The following is a 17,737-nucleotide window of genomic DNA, read 5'->3' as shown; positions in this document are numbered from 1 at the left end:
AGTTCTTCAGCTTGGGACTTATGTCGTTCCGCGAGAAGCCGGGCTCTTTCTGGCGACCCGCCCCACCGACCAATCAGTGGGTCTCGCCCTCCAGACCTGCCAATGGAAGCGAGGCGGGGGCGTGGCCATGCGGCGGGGGGCGCGGCCTGGCGCCGGGCTAAGCGGCGGGCCGAGCCGGGGACTCGAGTGAGCGGCGAGACCAGCGGCGAGCGCAGGCAGGCGGGAGGGAGAATCCCGGCCATGTCGCGCTGGCTGTGGCCGTGGTCGAGCTGCATGAAAAAGCGAGCCTGCCGCTACCTGCTGCAGCACTACCTGGGCCACTTCCTGCAGGAGCGGCTGAGCCTGGAGCAGCTCAGCCTGGACTTGTACCAGGGCAGCGGCGGGCTGCGGGACATCCACCTGGACGTGTGGGTGAGCGGCCGGGGCCGGGGCTGGGAGTGGGACAGCTGGGAGACAGGGACGTCCGGGGCCGAGGGGGCAGCTGGGGCAGCAGGGCCCAGCCTCCGGCCTCCAAGGGCTCCCATTGCACGGATTGGGCAAAGCGAGGCCCGGGCTGCCCCCATCCGCCTCGGTAGGGGGAGGGGCGGTGGGCGGAGGCAGCCCCCAGCCCTCAGGAGGGGAACCCCCTCTATCAAGCCCACCACTTGCCGGGGGAGCTTTGGGGAGAGGGGTCTTAGAGCTGGAGGGCAAGGAGGGACAGAGAGCTGGAGGGAGGTTTTCAGAGTCTCTATGGGGCTGGGGGGGTGGCTAGGCAGCCCCTTGCCCCCAGGGCACAAGGCCCAGAGCCCCTTGGGCTCGGAGCAGGGATGGAGCTGGGGCTCCCAGGCTCTGAGTTGGAGTGGGACACCCCCCCCCTGCCCCCGGGCCGGATGAGGAACCAGGTTGGGGTGTCTGGGGGGCTTCAGGGCTCCCAGAAAGGCTTGCTGAGTCGGTGCCCCAGGCCTGGGCCACCCACCTGCCTGGCATCCCAGATGTCAACAACAACCCACAGTCAGTCATGGTGTGTTGATCAACATGCCATGGGACTGTTTGGCAACACTTGTCACTTCCGGCAGGGGCCTGGGGCAGGGGATGGGGAGTGGGGAGAGAGCTAAGAGTAGGGGCAACCTAGGGCAGGGGATGGGGACAGGGGAAAGGACAGGGGCCTGGGGCAGCAGGGGAAGGGGATGGGGAGGGGGCAGAGGGCAGAGGGTGGGAGGCAGCAGAGGAAGGGGCTGGGGGTGGCTCCTTGCTTCTGGGAGAAGAGCAAGGTGGGCAGGCTGCCAGGGACCCCCAGGCAGGAGAGGGAAGGCAGGTGCCCTGGGGAGGGGGTCCTGGGTGGGGGGCAGGGGGCAGGGTTGGGCCGGTCAGGTCAGGGTGATTCAGGCTCAGCTGACCTAAACCTTCATGGCAGGAACTACAAATTATAGCTTTCAGGAACTGACTCCCAAACCTGGGACTCTTCCCCTGACCAGGGCCCTGTGGTCTGAGCCCGGAGGCCAAGGCCCCCAAGCCTGGGGAGGATGGTTGCTGAGTCCTTCTGGGGCTCCTTAGCACCATCCCAGAAGATAGGAGCTGGAGGAGGCGGGGAAAAATGGGAAGGGGTTCAAGCTGGGGGGCCTCAGAAGGCAGAAAGGATGGCTCAGCCCTGAGGGATCCGGGGTGGCTGAGCAGAAGAGGTAGACTTGGGAGAGGCTGGTGGGACAGAGGAGGGGGCTTCCCAAGAAGGGGCGTCCCAGCCCCGACCTCTGGAGGGAGGAAGACTTCTACCTCTGACCTGACCTCAGCAGCTGGGCTGGTCTTGTGCCAGCCCCTCCTCCGCCATGGGGCAGGCTGGGAGAAGTTAGACACCCAGACCACACCTCCTCTCCTCCCCTGGAGCCTAACAAAACAAGGGCAGGGACTCCTGGCACCCTCCCTCCCTGGCTGGGGCTCCCCCCCAGGACCCTCCCTCCCTGGCTGGGAACTGCAGGTGTCTAAGGTGCCCTGGGAGGCAGCCTGTGGCATGGGCCTTGCTGCCAGGGGAAGCCCCAGGTGTGGCCAGGGCACAGCGGTGCCTCCCAGGGCAGGGCAGGGGGCACAAGCGTCCTCAGGGGCGGCTCTGCCAGGGACCTCGCCTGGGGGCCTTGGGCAGGGGCTTCTCTTGGAGCCTCAGTCTCCTGGTCTATAAAATGGGGCTGAGAAGCCTCTGAGGACTGGAGCCTGGGCTCTTGCTCCCTGCCTCGCTTTGGGGTGTTTTGCTAGGGTGGGATTGCCTCTGCCATTTCTCTGGCCCTTCAGGCCCAGCTGCTAGGCCTGCCCTGCCCCAAACCAGAGGCGCGACTTTGGGCCAGTCACTTAATCTAATCTCTTCAGGCCCCCAGGCCCCAGCCCCTAATCTGCTCAGTGCACCTACCCCACCCCCAGACTCCTGCCAGTCTCTTGCAAATGAGCCTTTTGACCCCTCCTGAGCAGGTTTTCATGTTCTCCAGCTCATTTTACAGGTGAAGAAACTGAGGCAGGCAGGGTGAAATGACCTGCCCAGGGTCATGCAGCTGTGTTGGAGGATGTATTTGGACACTCAGGAAGAGGAGTCTTCCTACCTGGCTCCCTTAGTCATTGTTAGCCTGGCGTCATTATTCCCATTTTACAGACAGAGGAGCCAGGAGGCCCGCTCTAGGTCTTCCCTGCCCTACGCCTGGGCCACCCTCCTTCCCCTTCTTGCTGAGGGGAGACCTGTTAGGGCCCCTCCCTCACCCTTCTTGGCCCTTTAATCCTAGTCGGTGAATGAGCTGCTGGAATCTGTGGAATCCCCCCTGGAACTGGTGGATGGCTTCGTGGGCTCCATCGAGGTGGCGGTGCCCTGGGCTGCCCTCCTCACTGACCACTGCACCATGCAGGTGTCCGGCCTGCAGCTCACTCTGCGACCACGGAGTGGGCAAGGTGAGGCCGAGGCAGGAGGGAGAAGGGGGCCCGGGATGCTGGGCTGTGGGGGGCCTCGGCCCTGACCCCCACTTCCCGTAGGGCCCGGGATGGCCGAGTCTCAGAGCTGGACCTCATGCATGACCACCAGCCTGCAGCTAGCCCAGGAGTGCCTTCGGGAGGGGGCCCCCGAGCCCACCGAGCCCCCCCAGCCCCTGGAGGGCCTGGAGATGTTCGCCCAGACCATCGAGACGGGTGAGTGAGCCGGCCTGAGCCGGAGCCCGGGGAACCTGCTCACCCCGAGGGCTCGGGCTGGGGGGGGGCCGGGCCCCGTCTTTGGGGGGCTGGGTCGGGCCTGACACCATCTCCTCCCTCCCCAGTTCTTCGAAGAATCAAAGTGACCTTCCTGGACACGATCGTGCGGGTAGAGCACACGCCTGGCGGCGGCGATGCCAACATGGCCCTCGAGGTCCACATTCAGAGGTGGGGAGGCCCTTTCCCACCTCCTCCCCCCTGCCCTGGGGTGCCCAGCCTGGAACAAGCCCCTCTTTCCTTCTGAAGGGAGGCCGCCTCCTCCAGGGAGCTTGCCTTGCTCTGCCTTGGCCGAGGTGGGGCACGGGAGCCCCTGAGGCCGGGGGCCGGCTCCGATCTGTCCCCAGCTCGTAGGGCGCCAGGCACGTTTGTCCCTTGACCCAAGGCTCACCCTCGTCCCCCAGGCTGGAGTACTGTGACGAGGCTGTGCGGGACCCGAGCCAGGCTCTCCCCGTGGATGTGCACCAGCCCCCCGCCTTCCTGCACAAGCTGCTCCAGCTGTCTGGCGTGAGACTTCACTATGAGGAATGTCCCCCTCCTCAGGTGGGAGTGTGTCCCGGGGGCCGGGGGGGCCGACCCGAGGGGGGCACGGGGCAGAAAGGACAAGGAGAGGGACCCCCCCGACCTCTGCTCTTTCCCTCCAGGAAGAGCCCCCCAGCCCCCCACTGCAGATCGGCAGCTGCTCGGGGTACATGGAGCTGACAGTAAAGCTGAAGCAGAACGAGGCCTTCCCTGGGCCCAGGGTAGGGATTGGGGCTGCCCGCCCGGCACCTCTGGGCCTGGGGAGGGGGGCTTGCTGTCCGTAGGGCATCCTGAAGCGGGCCAGGCTGTGCCCCCCTGGACGTCCCGTGTCTCTCGGGCCCAGGCCCTGCCTCTGACCGGGCTCTTGTCTCCCCCAGATGGAAGTGTCGGGGCAGGTGGGCTGCCTGCACTTACTTCTGGCCCCCCAACAACTTCTGCAGCTTCAGGACCTTTTCAGCGCCCTCAGCCTAGCAGGTGAGGCCCCGGCCCGGGCCGGCCCTGAGAGTGGGCAGCCGGGCGGGCGGGCGCCTGAGGCGTCTTCTCTGTGTTCCCTCCCAGAGACGGAGGGGCTGTCGGAGAAGGCTAACAAGAGCCGCCCCCTCGGGGCTGAGGACCTGAGGCTCATCGAGCAGGACCTGAGCCAGCAGCTGCAGGGGGGCGGCCCGGCCCTCTCCTCCGACCCTCTGCTGGGCATGGACAGCACAGGTATGGCACGGGGGCCCGCACCGGCCGTGGCGGGGGCCGCGGCGGCGCCCTCTGAGTCGGCTCCCTCTCCCCGATGCCCAGATCTCTTCTTCTCCATGGCCGCCCTGACCAGCAGCGTGACCTCCGCCCGCTCCGTGTCGGAGCTTTCCCTCTCCGATGTGGACCTGAACTCCTCCGTGCACAGCGATGGGACCCCCCGGCGCCCCCACATCCACCCTGCCCTCCACGGTCTTAGCCGCCTGCCTGGTGAGGGAGGGACCTGGGCCTCCCCCTCCCCTCCCTGCCCCGTCACCCCCAAACATAAAGGGAGCTGGAGGGGTCCCCGAGAAGGCAAGGAAGCAGAATGGCTGGGGGACAGGCCTGGCCAGCCTTCCTGCAGGGGGATGGGGGGAGGAGGTGGACGGCCCCCCCAAACCCAAAGTATGATCTCAAAGGCCCCCTGTTCCCTGCTCATTCACCTGGGCTGGGTTTTGTCCCTTCCCAGTCTGCAAACAAGAAATGGTTGGGGGGCGCTTGGGGGGCAGGAGACGCACGCCAGGGCTTTGTCCGTGGTCGCTATGCCAGCTGCCCCCCCGTCCCCCACAGGCAAGGCGGCAGCACCCATCCCCCCCGAGAGCCTCCGCCCAGAGTCCCTGCTGAAGGTGACCCTTGGCGGGATGACGCTGACGGCCCTGCAGCAGCCCCCCGGGGCGCCCCCCGGGTGCCCCCCCGACCTTGCCGCCCAATTCTTTGCCGAGTTTGACGCTGCCAAAGAGGGACCTTTTGGGTCCCGGGACTTCCAGCACCTCCGACCCCGCTTCCAGAAGGCCTGCCCCCGGAGCCACGTGAGGTAACGGGTGGGCAGTGGCCTGCGCGGGGTGGGCTGGGGCTGGGCGGAGGGTGACCTGTGCCTTGGCCCTTGCAGGCTGACCGGCTCGGCCGTGCAGCTGAGCTGGGAGCAGCGCGGAGGGGCCGGGGGCAGGGGCCGGACGTTTAGCACCGACCTGCTCTTCGGCCAGCTGGAGGTGTTAGAGTGTCTGTGGCCCGAGGGGGTGGCCGAGCCCGAGTACACGGAGGTGAGCGAGGGCTGGGAAGGGGTGCTCCGGGAGGAGGGTGCCGGGGGAAGGCCGGACCTCACGTGCCCCCTTCTGGCCCTGCCAGCTCCTGAGCTTCCCCAACGGCTCCGGCTTTGGGGCATCAGCCCGACCTTGCGCCCACCTACGGTACCTTCAGACGCAGCGCCGAGTCCCCAAGGTAAGGGCCGGGAGGGCCTCACTCTACTCGCTCCCTGTGCAGCCAGGGATGGGGGGACACCCCTCGTCACCTGCCCCGGACAGGTTGGTTTCCTCAGGTGTGGAAGGAGGGCCTTGTCCTGCCAGCCCTCTCCCCCGGGCTCTTAACCCTGTGCCTTCCCGTCTCTGCCCGTTGACAGAGCCACCCCCGGCGGGCAGTCTCCTGCCGTTGTACCTCCGACTTGTCCCTGGAGCTGGCTGAATTCCAGTCTGACGTGGAGCTGGGGGCCCTGGACAGGCTTGTGGCCCTGTTCCATCTCGCCACCACCCCAGTGGACCGGGAGCAGGGCCTGCTGGTGAGCTGCTCTGGGGGGGACAGCTTCAGGGATGGGGAGTAAAGAGGGGTGACGAGGAAGGGAGCGAGAGCTCAAAACGGCAAGTCAGTCCACAAACTCTTGGTGCCAGGCCTTGGGGACACAAAGGCCCCAATGGAATCGCCGCCTGCCCTCGGGGCTTGTGTTCTAAGAGGCTGGGCGAGGGAATTGGGAAAGATGGGAGGTCCTGGGGGGCAGGAGGGAGGAGGAAGGGTTGCCAGGCCCTGGCAGAGAGGCAGCTTTTCATGAGCAAAGAAGCAGGTTTTTGCTCGGGAGCTGGAGAGGATAAGGGAAGTCTCCATTTCCAGAATTTTGTTGGCATGTTTTTGTGCTGGATGGTAGGATTTCATGAGTGTAGAGAACGGCCTCCCCCTCCTTGAGGCCCCAGGGGGAGGGGGGGATGCGGGTCACAACCACAGGCCTGGAGAAGCCCCTGGAGACCAACCCCCTGATTGCAGATGGGGAGACCAAGGCACCATCGGGTCTGCAGGGAGGCTGTGACTCCCCTGAGCAGCTCTGCTACCCCCTCCTCAGACTTCTGCTGACATTGGCTCAGCGGCTGTCTGGGCTCCTGTTCAGCAAAGGGGGCTCCCCCAGGACTATGCAGGATCAGTTTGGGATATGAGCCCAGGGCCAATGGCAGAGAATGCCGCTGGTGTCCTGGGATCTGCAGTCAAATACTGTTTCTGTCACTTTTGTCCTACCTGATCTCAAGCTGGTCACTTCCTGTGTCTGGGGATCAATTTTTCCTCTGAGAAATGCGGTTTGAACTATGGCCTCAGGGAGTCTCGAGTGAGACCCCCCTTCCTGCTCCCTTTCTCACTCTCAGGCATCTCAGTCTTCTCCATGTCGTCTCTGTCCTTAGAACGAGGAGATGGTGTCTGTGTCTGGCTGAGTGTGTCTGCGTGAGTGTGTCTTGTGTTCGTGTGTGTCTGAGTGAATGAGTGTCTGCCCAAGTGTGTCTGTGTGAGTGTGTCTGTCTGCCTGAGTGCATGTCTGCGTGTATGTCTGAGTGAGTGTGTGTGTGTGTGTGTGTGTGTGTGTGTGTGCGCGTGCGGCCGTGGGAAGGTGGGAGCCCCGAGTTTGTCGGGCCCTGGCTCTGCGGCTGCCCGAGTGTCCTGAGAGGCCCCTGCCAGCCAGCCCAGCTCTGGGCTCCGTCTGTAGGGGTGGCAGCACTCTCAGGCGAGGCCCGGGCCCCTCTGAGCCCAGTCTTCCCCCAGGGAGAGCCTCCTTGTGCTGTGGAGCGGCAGACCGCCGTGCGGGTCGTGGCCCCTCAGGCCACCCTTCAGCTACGCTTCCCCATCCCTGACCTGCGCCCGGAGCGCGATCCCTGGGCGGGCCGGGCCGTGCGAGAGGAGCTTCTCCGATTGGAACTGAACGACCTCGAGTTCCAGTCTGAGCTGAGCCACGGCCCCAGCCCACAGGCCCCCACCCGTTTGGAACTCACCTGCAGTGACCTCCACGGTATGGGAGCCCTCAGTCAGGCCACCTCCCGATCCCCTGCCAAAGCCCTGCCCCATGGGCTCTCCCAGGCTTGGCACAGGAGTGACCGTCCGTCCTTCCTACCCTTGTCCCAATGCAGGGACTTACGAGGACAGGGAGAAGCCAGCCGTCCCCTGCCTCCGAGTCTCCAAAACCCTGGACCCCCGGGGCCCTGGCCGCAAGTACATCCTGCCCAAGTAAGTTTGGGCTTCCATCCCGAGTAGATTGGGGTCATCGAAGTCACAGCCGGGGTCGGGGTGGTGGGATAAAGCCTTTGTTCTGGGGACTCGAGGCTGGGGAAGGGTCAGCTCCCATCCCCCCGTGACAGCCCTACTCCCTGGCAGGGCAGTGGTGACCCTGAACCCCCAGTACAGCAGCTCCCAGTGGGACCTGGTGCTAGAGAAGGGAGAAGACCTGGAGCTGTCGTCGGCCGAGAGCCCCTGCGAGCTGCGGGAGCCTGAGCCTTCGCCCTTTTCCTCCAAGAGGACCATGTATGAGACAGAGGAGGTGAGGCCCCTCTTCTAGCCTCTCTTGTTCCCAAAGATCAAAGATGACCAGGAGGGTGTCCCCACCCCCAGCTCACACCGTCCTCACATCAGTCAGCATTTATTAAATGCCAGGCCCTGGTGACACCCCAAGAAACCTGCCCTCAGGGAGCTTCCAGCCTATTGGGGGAGACCAACGCCAATGTAGGAACAAAGCCTAGGCCCAATGAGTTGGAGATGATCCGCGAGGTCGTGAAATCGTGGAAGAGGGCCCAGGAAAGGCTTCCAATAGAAGTTGAAGGAAATCAGGATGGGGGAGCAGGAAGGGCATTCCAGGCCTGGGGCACAGCCAGGGAAACGGCCAAGTGCTGGGAGGTGGCGTCTTGGCTGAGGAATAGCAGAGGCCAGCATCCCTGTATTTCTCTGGACACTGGAGAAGTAGGAGAAACTGAGGCAGACAGGAGTGGTGGGAGAGACTTGAGGCAGGCAGGCCCCGACCCGATCTGTGGCTCTGGTCCAGGCCTGAGGGGATGCGGGCCTGCCCCGGGAGAGAAGGGGGCTGAGCCATGCAACAGACAGATCCCAAGAGATGCTGGAAGTGAAATTGAGGAGAGAAAGGTGAGATTAACAAGAGCTGCCAGAGAGGTGAAATGGAGGGGAAATTGACAAGAGAGCTCCACATGAAATCGACAGCCCTGACAACAGCGAGGCTGGGGGGGGGGGGTCGGGACGACAGCGAGGAGTCTGGGATAGCTCCCGGATGGCAGCCGGGCAGGGAGGCCTCCACCTCTGGTGCAGTCTCTGCTCGACGGTGACAAAGAGCTCCCTCCTGCCGGCCCTACGTTCCACTTTGGGGTCGTCGAGGGCTTAGGCAGTGCTCCTGACATCCGGCCCGCACCTGCCTCTCGAGGCCGCTTTGACCTCGGCCACCCAGCACCCGAGGGTGGCTCTGGCGGGAAGCCCTGCTCGGTCCCTCGCCGACCTTTGGGGGATCCTCTTGTCCCCCCAGATGGTGATTCCTGGTGATCCTGAGGAGATGGGAGAATTCCAGAGCCGGACCTTGGCCCTGTCCAGATGCAGCCTGGAGTTGACCCTGCCCAACGCCCACATCTTCCTGCCCAGCAAGGAGGTCTACGAGAGCATCTACAATAGGTGGGCGCAGGGGAGCCGTGGCGGGCAGGGCAGAGGAGGCCGGGAGCCCCCGCTCCTCTCACCGCCTCTCCCCGCCCCCCAGGATCAACAACGACCTGCTCATGTGGGAGCCTGGAGACCTGCTCCCGGACCTGGGCCCGGCGGCCTCTGTGGCCGCCCCTGGCTTCCCCGGGCCCTCCTCCTTCTGGCACGACAACTTCAAGATGTGCAAGTCTGCCTTTAAACTGGGTACGAGGGCCCCGGCCCCCCCGCGCCGGGCAGAGGATTCTGGGAGGGGCGGCTGGGCTAGGGATAGCCTCCGCTGACCACGCCGCCATCTCCCCTCCGCCCAGACTCAGACTCTGAAGATGAAGACGTGCACTTCTTCTCAGTGAATGAGTCTGGGGTCCCCCAGCCCCCGGCGCCAGAGCCCCGGAGTCCTCGGGCCCAGAGCACTTTCTCCACCCTGGTGACGGTGCTGAAGGGCCGCATCACCATCCTGTGTGAGGCCAAGGTGAGCGAGGGAGGCGTGGGGGGAGGGACTCTTGGCGGCCTTTGCCTGGAAGGAGCTGGACCAGGGGGCCGCGGCCCAGAGGCCCAAGACCACAGCTTTGAGTAGGATTTGAACTCGGCTCCCTGCCCCCCAGCCCGGCCCGTGGTCTCACTCTCGCCCTCCCTGTCACGCGAGGATGGGACCTTGGGCCGGCTCCCCCTTCCTGGCATTCAGCCGCCCTCTGTGACTCATTAATTTACTGACACATTTGCATCTGCGGCGGCCAGGAGGGTGGCTCTGAGGAGGGACCCAGCCAGCGGCCAGTCATCCCCTGGTCACTGTCCTCAAGGGAAGGCCTCCTGGTCGTCTCCTGGGTGGCCACGGCGCCCCCAACGCCTCCATAGAGCAGGAGCCAGTGCTGTGGACAATCGGATTGGGCTGTTAGAATATGAGGAGGGCCGCACCCTCGTGGGAAATCGGGCAAACGGAGGGCATTCCTGGCCAAGAAAGGGCCCAAGTAAAGGCACCACAGCGGGAAATGACGATGAGTGTGTGGGAGGAGCTCTCTGGGCCGAGGAACCAATGGGAGGCAGGACGGGGCAGTGGTTTGAGCCAGGCCTGGAGGAGGGAGCTCCTGGGTTCAGGTCTGGCCTGGCACTTCCTAGCTGGGTGACCCTGGGCACTGGCGGCCCTTCGCATGCTTCTGCCTTGGAACCAGTATTCTTAGTATTCTTTTTTTTTAACCCTCACCTTCTGCTAAGAATCAATACTGTGTATTGGTTCCAAGGCAGCAGCGTGCTAAGGGCCGCCAGGGCCCAGGGTCACCCAGCTAGGAAGTGCCAGGCCAGACCTGAACCCAGGAGCTCCCTCCTCCAGGCCTGGCTCAACCCACTGAGCCACCCAGCTGCCCCTCCTTAGTATTAATTCTAATAAACCAAAGGATGAGCCTGAGGCCAGAGGGGAGAGACGAGGCCCTGGGACCTTGGAGGCCACCAGCCTCGGGTGGCCGGCGCTGGGCCCGGTGGGGTGGGCCAGGGCAGACGATGGGATGGCGCCGCAGGGCTTGGCCTGTGCCAATCGGGGCCATGTTTGTGTCTCCCAGGGGGAGGGGGGGAAGAAACTGGAGGACTGTCACGGGGAGCTGGTCCTCGATGTGACTCAGGGCACCATCTTCAGCGTCTCCCAGTACCTGGGCCAGCCCGGGCTCGGCTACTTGTGCCTCGAATCTGACAAGGCGGCCCTCTATCACCAAGGTACGAGGGGGGCCGAGGATGCAGGGGAGCCGGGCGTCACAGGAGGCGGGGCCGGGGACCCCCTCCCTGAGGCTCTCCGTCCCCCCAGCTGTGGTGGACGATTACTTACTGCCTTCCCGGCTCGAGGTGCCCAGCTTCACCCCGCCCGCCCACTTGGCGCCAACCATCTACCCCTCGGAGGAAGGGATGACGGATCGGGGCGCCGCAGGCCGCAAGGGCCAGGGCCAGGGGCCCCGCATGCTGTCCACGGCGGTGCGCATTCACCTGGACCCCCAGAAGAATGTCAAGGTATCGCGGCACCCCGGCCCGGGGCACCTCGGCAGGTTTGTGCCCAGGAGGCCGCTCCTCCCTGACCCCGTGCTTCCCCTCCCTCAGGAGTTCCTGGTGACCCTGCGGCTGCACGGAGCGACCCTTCGCCACCGCATGGCCCAGCCCAGCCAAAGCTGGCACTGCCAGGTGAGCGGGGGCAGGCGAGGGGGCTGCTCTGGGCCTGCTGCTCCCCCTCCCCCTCCTCCTCACCCTCCTTCCCCCGCCTGCAGCTGCTGGACTTCTTGGACGTCTTGGACGACCCCATCCTGGGCTTCCTGCCGCCCACAGTCATCACGGTCCTCCACACACACTTGTTCTCCTGCGCCGTGGACTACAGGTGCCCGCGGGGAGGACGGCAGCACGTGGGGGGCAGGGCCCCCGCCCCGGGGCTCGGGCTGTGGCCCTAACTGCCCTGTTGTGCCCCCAGGCCTCTCCACCTCCCCGCGAGGGTCCTCATCACTGCGGAGACCTTCACACTGTCCAGCAACATCATCATGGACACCTCCACCTTCCTGCTCAGGTGGGCCTGCGTGGGCCCCCTCTGCCCTCCCCCACCTCTTCTGCTTTCCCCTTCTCCTCCTCTTCCAGGACAGCTGGACAGGACTCTAAGCCTGGAGTCATGAGTTCAAATGCAGTCTCAGACATTTAGGAGCTGTGTGACTCTGGTAGAGTCACCTGAGCCCCTTTGCCTCGGTTTCTTCCTCTGTAAAATGGGCTACAGAAGGAAATGGTTGACCACTCCAGGAACTTTGCCAAGACAGAACCCCGATCCCCCTCCTCCCCTCCAGCTCTGCGGCCGCCCCCAGGCAGCCCTGAGTCCTTTAGGGATGGGCCGAGAGTGGCCAGTGAGGATGGGCTTGTGGGTGCGCAGCCCCTCTTCGGGGTCCGCTCTGGGCTCCCGGCTGCCGTGTCCCAAGGAGAGAGGCCCAAGGCGAGCCTCTGAGCCAGACCGTCATTCCTACCCCACCTGCCCAGGCCAGTCCCCGAGGACGCCGGGAGGGGCAGAAGCCTGTGGGGTCCTCGCTGTGCCCATCCCCGCCGCCCCCCTCCTCCAAGCCGTCCGTCTTGTCTCTCCCAGCGCCTGGCATAGAGCAGAGGGTGTGCCAAGCACGGTGCGAGGCTCCCATCCCGAAGGGGAGGCGCAATGAGCCTGGTCTGGAAGAGAGATGCCAGGGCAAAAGCGGGGCGTCTGGCGGTGTCGGCAGTGTAGACAAGTAGGCCGGGCCCCTCATCGGCCCCCCCTTTTCCTCCAGCTCCCCTCTTCTCACCGAGCCTCCTCCCTGCCAGGTTCATCCTCGATGACTCTGCCGTGTACCTGTCTGACAAGTGCGGGGCCGAGCCCCTCGATCTGCGCAAGGGTGAGGCTTTAGAGTCGGGGGCCCCCTTCTCCCCTCTCCCAGCAGCCTCCCCTTAGCCGGGCCTCGGGCCTGCATGGGGTGGGGCGGGGGGTTCCCCAGGCAATGAGGCCCCACACACGTTGGGGTTTAATGTTTGCTAACTGAGTGGGGAGGGGGCAGGGGGCTGTCTTGGCCCCCTCAGCAGGCTGAGCCCCTCCCCCTGCCCCTGGCAGATTACGTCTGTGTCCTGGATGTGGATCTGCTCGAGTTGGTGATCCGGACCTGGAAAGGCAGCACGGAGGGCAAACTGGTGAGCAGCCTCGCGTGGCAGCGGGCAGGGCCGGGGCCCCCCGAGCCGAGGGGTGACGAGTCCCAGGGAGGGGCGTCCGGGTGCCGCCCGCTCAGGCCTCTCCTCCCCCAGAGCCAGCCCCTCTTCGAGCTCCGCTGCTCCAACAACGTGGTCCACCTGCACAGCTGTGCCGACTCGTGCGCCCTGCTGGCCAACCTGCTCCAGTACGTGGTCAACTGCGGGGACCTGCACCCCCCGCCCCGGCCCCCCAGCCCCACGGAGATCGCCGGCCAGAAGGTGCAGGTGAGGGCAGGGACGCCTGCCCAGGACGGCCGGGGAGGGGGCGGGCATCGCCGGGCCGGCTCCCTCCTTTGACGGAGGGCTTGAGCGGCTCTGCCTCCCCCCAGCTCTCCGAGAGCCCGGCCTCCCTGCCCTCCTGCCCCCCAGCGGAGACGGCCCTCATCAACCAGCGGGACCTGACCGACGCCCTCATCGACACGGAGCGCAGCCTGCGGGACCTGGCCCTGCCGCCAGGTACGGCCGGCCCGGCCAGGGCAGCAGGGGCGGCCTCGGGCCTCCTGGGGGCCGGGGCGGCCCATCTCCTGCCTCTCTCCCTCCCCACAGGCGGTGGGCCCCTCCGGCAGGCCTCTCCTGTGTCCGTCTACCTATTCCCAGGGGAGCGGGGCGGAGCCCAGCCCCCTCCGTCCCCCGGCGGGCCCTGCGAAAGCAGCCTCGGAACCAAAGAGGAGGAGGCGGAGGAGGAGGAAGAGGAGGAGGAGGGGGACGGGGACGCCCTGGACAGCGACGAGTTCTGCATCCTCGACGCCCCCGGCCTCGGCATCCCCGTACGTGCCCACGAGGGAGTGGGGCTGCGCGGGGAGGGCGACCGGGGGACAGCCCGGTCCGGGGCTCCTCGGCCCCCTCCCGTCCCTTCATCCCACCCCCTCTGTCTCCCCAGCCCCGGGACGGAGAGCCCGTAGTAACCAAGCTCCAGGCGGGGCCCATCACCGTCCGGGACGGCCACTTCTCTCGCCCTCTGGGCAGCACGGACCTGCTGCGAGCCCCTGCCCACTTCCCCGTGCCCACCAGCCGCCTGGTGCTGCGGGAGGTCTCGCTCGTCTGGCACCTCTACGGGGGCCGCGATCTGGGGCCTCCCCACGGCCACAGGTGAGCACGGCCGGCGCCAGCTCCTTCCGTTGGGGGGGAGGGGCAAGGCTCGCCGAAGAGCCCCCGGCAGGGTCATCCGGCGCACCCCGGAGCCGCGGCCTGCTGGGGTTTGCCAAGCCCAGGACCCGGGAGGGGAGCCCACGTGCCCAGACAGAATGGGTCAGCCGGGGCGGCGGTCAGGGCCAGGATTGGAATCCGGGGCTGCCAAGGTCCTGGGGGCAGTCTGTCCGCCTCCTCCCTCCTCCCCTCCTTTGCCTCTTTCTCCCATCTTCTTCCTTTCTCTCTCCCCATCCCCCTCCTTCTCTTCCCCCTCCCCCTCCCTCTCTCCTCCTTGTCTCCCTCCATCCCTCCTGCTCGTGCTGCCTCCTCCGAGCAGTCCCTGTTGCCAAGGACAGGCCGGGTGAGCCCAGGCACGTCTCCACGAGCTCCATTGCTGTGGGGGGCCCACAGGGGCCGGACCCCAAGACCCCCCTCTCCCCGGAGCTCCTGGGGCGCCGCTGGGGCCTCCCTTAACTGAGGAACGTGCATGTCCCCCCTTCTTCCCCGGCAGGACAAAGTCCGGCCTGTCGGGCCCCCGCGGCTCCCCGTCCCGCTGCTCCGGCCCCAACCGGCCCCAGAACTCGTGGCGCACCCAGGGGGGCAGCGGCCGCCAGCACCACGTGCTCATGGAGATCCAGCTCAGCAAGGTGCGGGCGGAGGGGCGGGGCGCGGGGGCCCCTCGTTTTACAGGCGGGGAAACCGAGTCCCGGGAGGGGATGGTCCGGCTGGCCGCGCGGCCCCCCGTGTGCCCGGAGGAGAAGGCCGGCAGCGCCCCCGGCGCGGCCCGTGCCAGTAAGGCTCTCCGTGCCGTCCCCCAAGGTGAGCTTCCAGCACGAGACGTACCCGACGGAGAGAGCGGCGGCCCCCGGGGCCGAGCTGGCCGAGCAGCCCTTGTCCCGGCAGGTGTTCATCGTGCAGGAGCTCGAGATCCGCGACCGGCTCGCCTCGTCCCAGATCAACAAGTTCCTGTACCTGTACACGAGCGAGAAGATGCCGCGGCGCGCCCACTCCAACATGGTACCCGCCTGGGCCGCGCGCCCCCTGGCTCTGCTCCAGGCCCATTCGTAGACAAGGAAACAGGCCGGGGGGAGAGGTGACTCGCCCAGGGTCTCCTGGCGGAGGAGGGACCTCTAAAATGGGAACCGAGGCCCCGGGGGGAGAAGCCTCCAGGGGCGGCCCCTGGGCTTCGGGGTCTGAGGGCAGGATCTGCTGAGGTCCTTGTGGGCCCCACGGAGCCCGGGGCGCGGAGGGGGGGTCAAGGAGGGGCCAGAGGGGTGGGTGACTCTTCTGTGCCCCCCCAGCTCACCATCAAGGCCCTCCACGTGGCCCCAGAGGCCGGCCTGGGGGGCCCCGAGTGCTGTCTCCGCGTCTCCCTCATGCCCCTGAGGCTCAACATCGACCAGGTGAGGCGGGAAGGGGCGGCCCTCGCTCTGGCCTCCGGCCGTGTCTGTCTGTGGGTCTGTCTGTGAGGGGGGTAGTGGGGGGCTGGTGCCCGCCCGCCCCGGGCTCAAGGTGCCCCCGGCCGCTTTCCAGGACGCCCTGTTCTTCCTGAAGGATTTCTTCACGAGCCTGGCTGCCGGCATCACGCCGGTGATTCCCTCGGAGACGGTGGCGGAAGGTGAGGGCCGGCGTCTGGGGGCTGGGAAGGGAGGGACCCCGAGCCGGCCCGAGATCGAGGGGGAAAACGGGGGGCAGTTTGCAGGCCTGGAGAATGACGTCATCGAGGCCGGTCACGTGAGCCGGTGCCCACGCCTTTGAGTACCCGCCGGCAGGGGACCCCCGCCGCCTCCCCCACGTGTCCCACCTGGGAGGACGAGGCCCAGAGTGACGGGGGACGCCGAGGCAGGTCCCCCACGCCTTGCTCTGAGGTGCCCATCACATCTCGGAGGGGGAAGGGCCCTGCCCACGGGCACACGGGCATCAAAGGCAGGTGGGCAGGAAAGGAGCAAGGCCTGCCCTGCCCCCTCCCCCTCCGTAGCTCGCCCAGAGCCCGCTGCGCGGAGTGGCGCCTCCCAGGAGAAGCTGGCGGAGCAGGCGGAGATGAGCAGTTCTGTGGAGACGACGACCAGCGAGCAGAGCTCCTCGGCGGCCTCCGTGGCGTCGGCCGAGCAGCCCATTTACTTCAGGTGCCGGGCCGGGCGCTGGGAGGGAAGGAGGCTGGGAGAGGCCGGTGGCCTCCGGGAGGGCTGACGGGCACCGTGCCCCTGCCTGTGCCTCTTCAGGGAGTTCCGCTTCACCTCTGAGGTGCCCATTTGGCTGGACTACCACGGCAAGCACGTCACCATGGACCAGGTGGTAAGCGGGGTGGGCCCAGGCCCTGCCTGCCGCCATCCCTCAGCCCACTCCTCTGACTGCGCCCCACAGTGACCTGGGCTGGGGGGAGACCAGGCTAAACCGGGGAGGACAAGGCCGGCGGCCTGAGTCCCGCCGTCTGCGTGCCTGGGTGTCCCTCTGGCTCTGGGGTCTCCCGGGGCCTCCCGACCCACCCACCTCTCCCTCCCAGGGCACCTTCGCCGGGATCCTCATCGGCCTGGCCCAGCTCAACTGCTCAGAGCTCAAGCTCAAGCGTCTCTGCTGCCGGCACGGGTGAGCCCCCCTTCGGCCGCCCCATCCCCCGGCCCCTCCCTCTCCCTCTTGGGCGTCCCCCTCACCACCTTCCCTCCCTCCCCCTGCGCAGGCTCCTGGGGGTGGACAAGGTGCTGGGCTACGCCCTCAACGAGTGGCTACAGGACATCCGGAAGAACCAGCTGCCGGGGCTCCTGGGAGGCGTGGGCCCCATGCACTCCGTGGTCCAGCTCTGTGAGTGCCGCTTCCGGGGGGGCCATTCCCACTGGGCAGTCTAGAAACCATCTTTGTGGGCTGCCCCCCGAGGGAGGGACGGGGAGCTGAGTGGGCCTCAGAAGGGGAGAAGGGGTCAATGGGGCAGCGGCCGGGCCAGGAGCCGACCCTGCCCTGCTCCTCCCGACCCCAGTTCACGGCCTTCGAGACCTGCTGTGGCTTCCTATCGAGCAGTACCGGAGGGACGGACGCCTCATGCGGGGGCTGCAGCGGGGGGCTGCCTCCTTTGGGTCTTCTACGGCCTCTGCCGCGCTGGAGCTCAGTAACCGCCTCGTGCAGGCCATCCAGGTGACCGGGCCTGGGCCAGGGGGCCGAGGGGGCCACGGCCAAGGGACCCGGCCTCGCTGGAGGTTGGGAGGAGCCTGGGACAGTCTCAGGCCTCTCAGAGTGCTTCATTCCATTTTGGGGAGCTCCTCAGGGGATTGGGGGGAGCTGATGGCTTTGGGCCTCCACTGGGAGCCTGGGCATCCTGGGGGTGGCCTTCAAGGCTGGCGGAGGACCCTCAGCAGACCTGGTGCCAGGGCAGACACGAAGTCCAGGAAAGGGAAGGGGCCGAGGCCCCTCTGGCTGCCCTGAGGCCCAGGCTGGGCCCTCCACGGAGCCAGGGCAGGGCAGGCGGGTGGAGATGCCATCTGCAGGGCCTCCTGCGCGGCCTCCAGCTCACCGTCGCCTCCCCTCGCACAGGCCACCGCCGAGACTGTGTACGACATCCTGTCCCCAGCGGCGCCCGTGTCGCGCTCCCTGCAGGACAAGCGCTCGGCCCGCAGGCTCCGCCGCGGCCAGCAGCCGGCCGACCTCCGGGAAGGCGTAGCCAAAGCCTACGACACCGTGCGCGAGGTACCCCTCCGGTCACCCCGAGCCTCAGGTCCCCCCGACCGGCCCCCCCCCACCTCTCTGGTCCCCTCAGCCT

General features: G+C 66.8%; 1 protein-coding gene across 1 annotated transcript in view; it reads left to right on the top strand.

The window, feature by feature from the left end:
- Positions 1-240: 240 nt before the first annotated feature.
- ATG2A (autophagy related 2A) overlaps positions 241-17,737 on the top strand; it is a 28,464-nt gene continuing 10,967 nt past the window's right edge. Inside the window, exons 1-40 of the mRNA XM_044682025.1 lie at positions 241-411; positions 2,739-2,901; positions 2,983-3,135; positions 3,261-3,363; positions 3,597-3,735; positions 3,837-3,935; positions 4,092-4,188; positions 4,273-4,419; positions 4,501-4,647; positions 5,005-5,248; positions 5,324-5,474; positions 5,560-5,652; positions 5,831-5,986; positions 7,225-7,468; positions 7,587-7,683; positions 7,831-7,993; positions 8,981-9,123; positions 9,206-9,351; positions 9,456-9,616; positions 10,698-10,848; positions 10,937-11,136; positions 11,224-11,304; positions 11,388-11,494; positions 11,585-11,677; positions 12,445-12,515; positions 12,728-12,804; positions 12,916-13,086; positions 13,191-13,317; positions 13,408-13,628; positions 13,742-13,950; positions 14,501-14,636; positions 14,809-15,006; positions 15,291-15,392; positions 15,523-15,607; positions 15,968-16,115; positions 16,212-16,284; positions 16,493-16,575; positions 16,667-16,788; positions 16,961-17,115; positions 17,512-17,692. Of these exons, the coding sequence (XP_044537960.1) occupies positions 241-411; positions 2,739-2,901; positions 2,983-3,135; positions 3,261-3,363; positions 3,597-3,735; positions 3,837-3,935; positions 4,092-4,188; positions 4,273-4,419; positions 4,501-4,647; positions 5,005-5,248; positions 5,324-5,474; positions 5,560-5,652; positions 5,831-5,986; positions 7,225-7,468; positions 7,587-7,683; positions 7,831-7,993; positions 8,981-9,123; positions 9,206-9,351; positions 9,456-9,616; positions 10,698-10,848; positions 10,937-11,136; positions 11,224-11,304; positions 11,388-11,494; positions 11,585-11,677; positions 12,445-12,515; positions 12,728-12,804; positions 12,916-13,086; positions 13,191-13,317; positions 13,408-13,628; positions 13,742-13,950; positions 14,501-14,636; positions 14,809-15,006; positions 15,291-15,392; positions 15,523-15,607; positions 15,968-16,115; positions 16,212-16,284; positions 16,493-16,575; positions 16,667-16,788; positions 16,961-17,115; positions 17,512-17,692 (5,608 nt within the window). The remainder of the gene's footprint in view (positions 412-2,738; positions 2,902-2,982; positions 3,136-3,260; positions 3,364-3,596; positions 3,736-3,836; positions 3,936-4,091; positions 4,189-4,272; positions 4,420-4,500; positions 4,648-5,004; positions 5,249-5,323; positions 5,475-5,559; positions 5,653-5,830; positions 5,987-7,224; positions 7,469-7,586; positions 7,684-7,830; positions 7,994-8,980; positions 9,124-9,205; positions 9,352-9,455; positions 9,617-10,697; positions 10,849-10,936; positions 11,137-11,223; positions 11,305-11,387; positions 11,495-11,584; positions 11,678-12,444; positions 12,516-12,727; positions 12,805-12,915; positions 13,087-13,190; positions 13,318-13,407; positions 13,629-13,741; positions 13,951-14,500; positions 14,637-14,808; positions 15,007-15,290; positions 15,393-15,522; positions 15,608-15,967; positions 16,116-16,211; positions 16,285-16,492; positions 16,576-16,666; positions 16,789-16,960; positions 17,116-17,511; positions 17,693-17,737) is intronic.

Source organism: Gracilinanus agilis, chromosome 6, assembly GCF_016433145.1.
Source record: "Gracilinanus agilis isolate LMUSP501 chromosome 6, AgileGrace, whole genome shotgun sequence".
Lineage (NCBI taxonomy): Eukaryota > Metazoa > Chordata > Mammalia > Didelphimorphia > Didelphidae > Gracilinanus > Gracilinanus agilis.
This window is presented reverse-complemented; position numbering and strand designations above follow the sequence as displayed.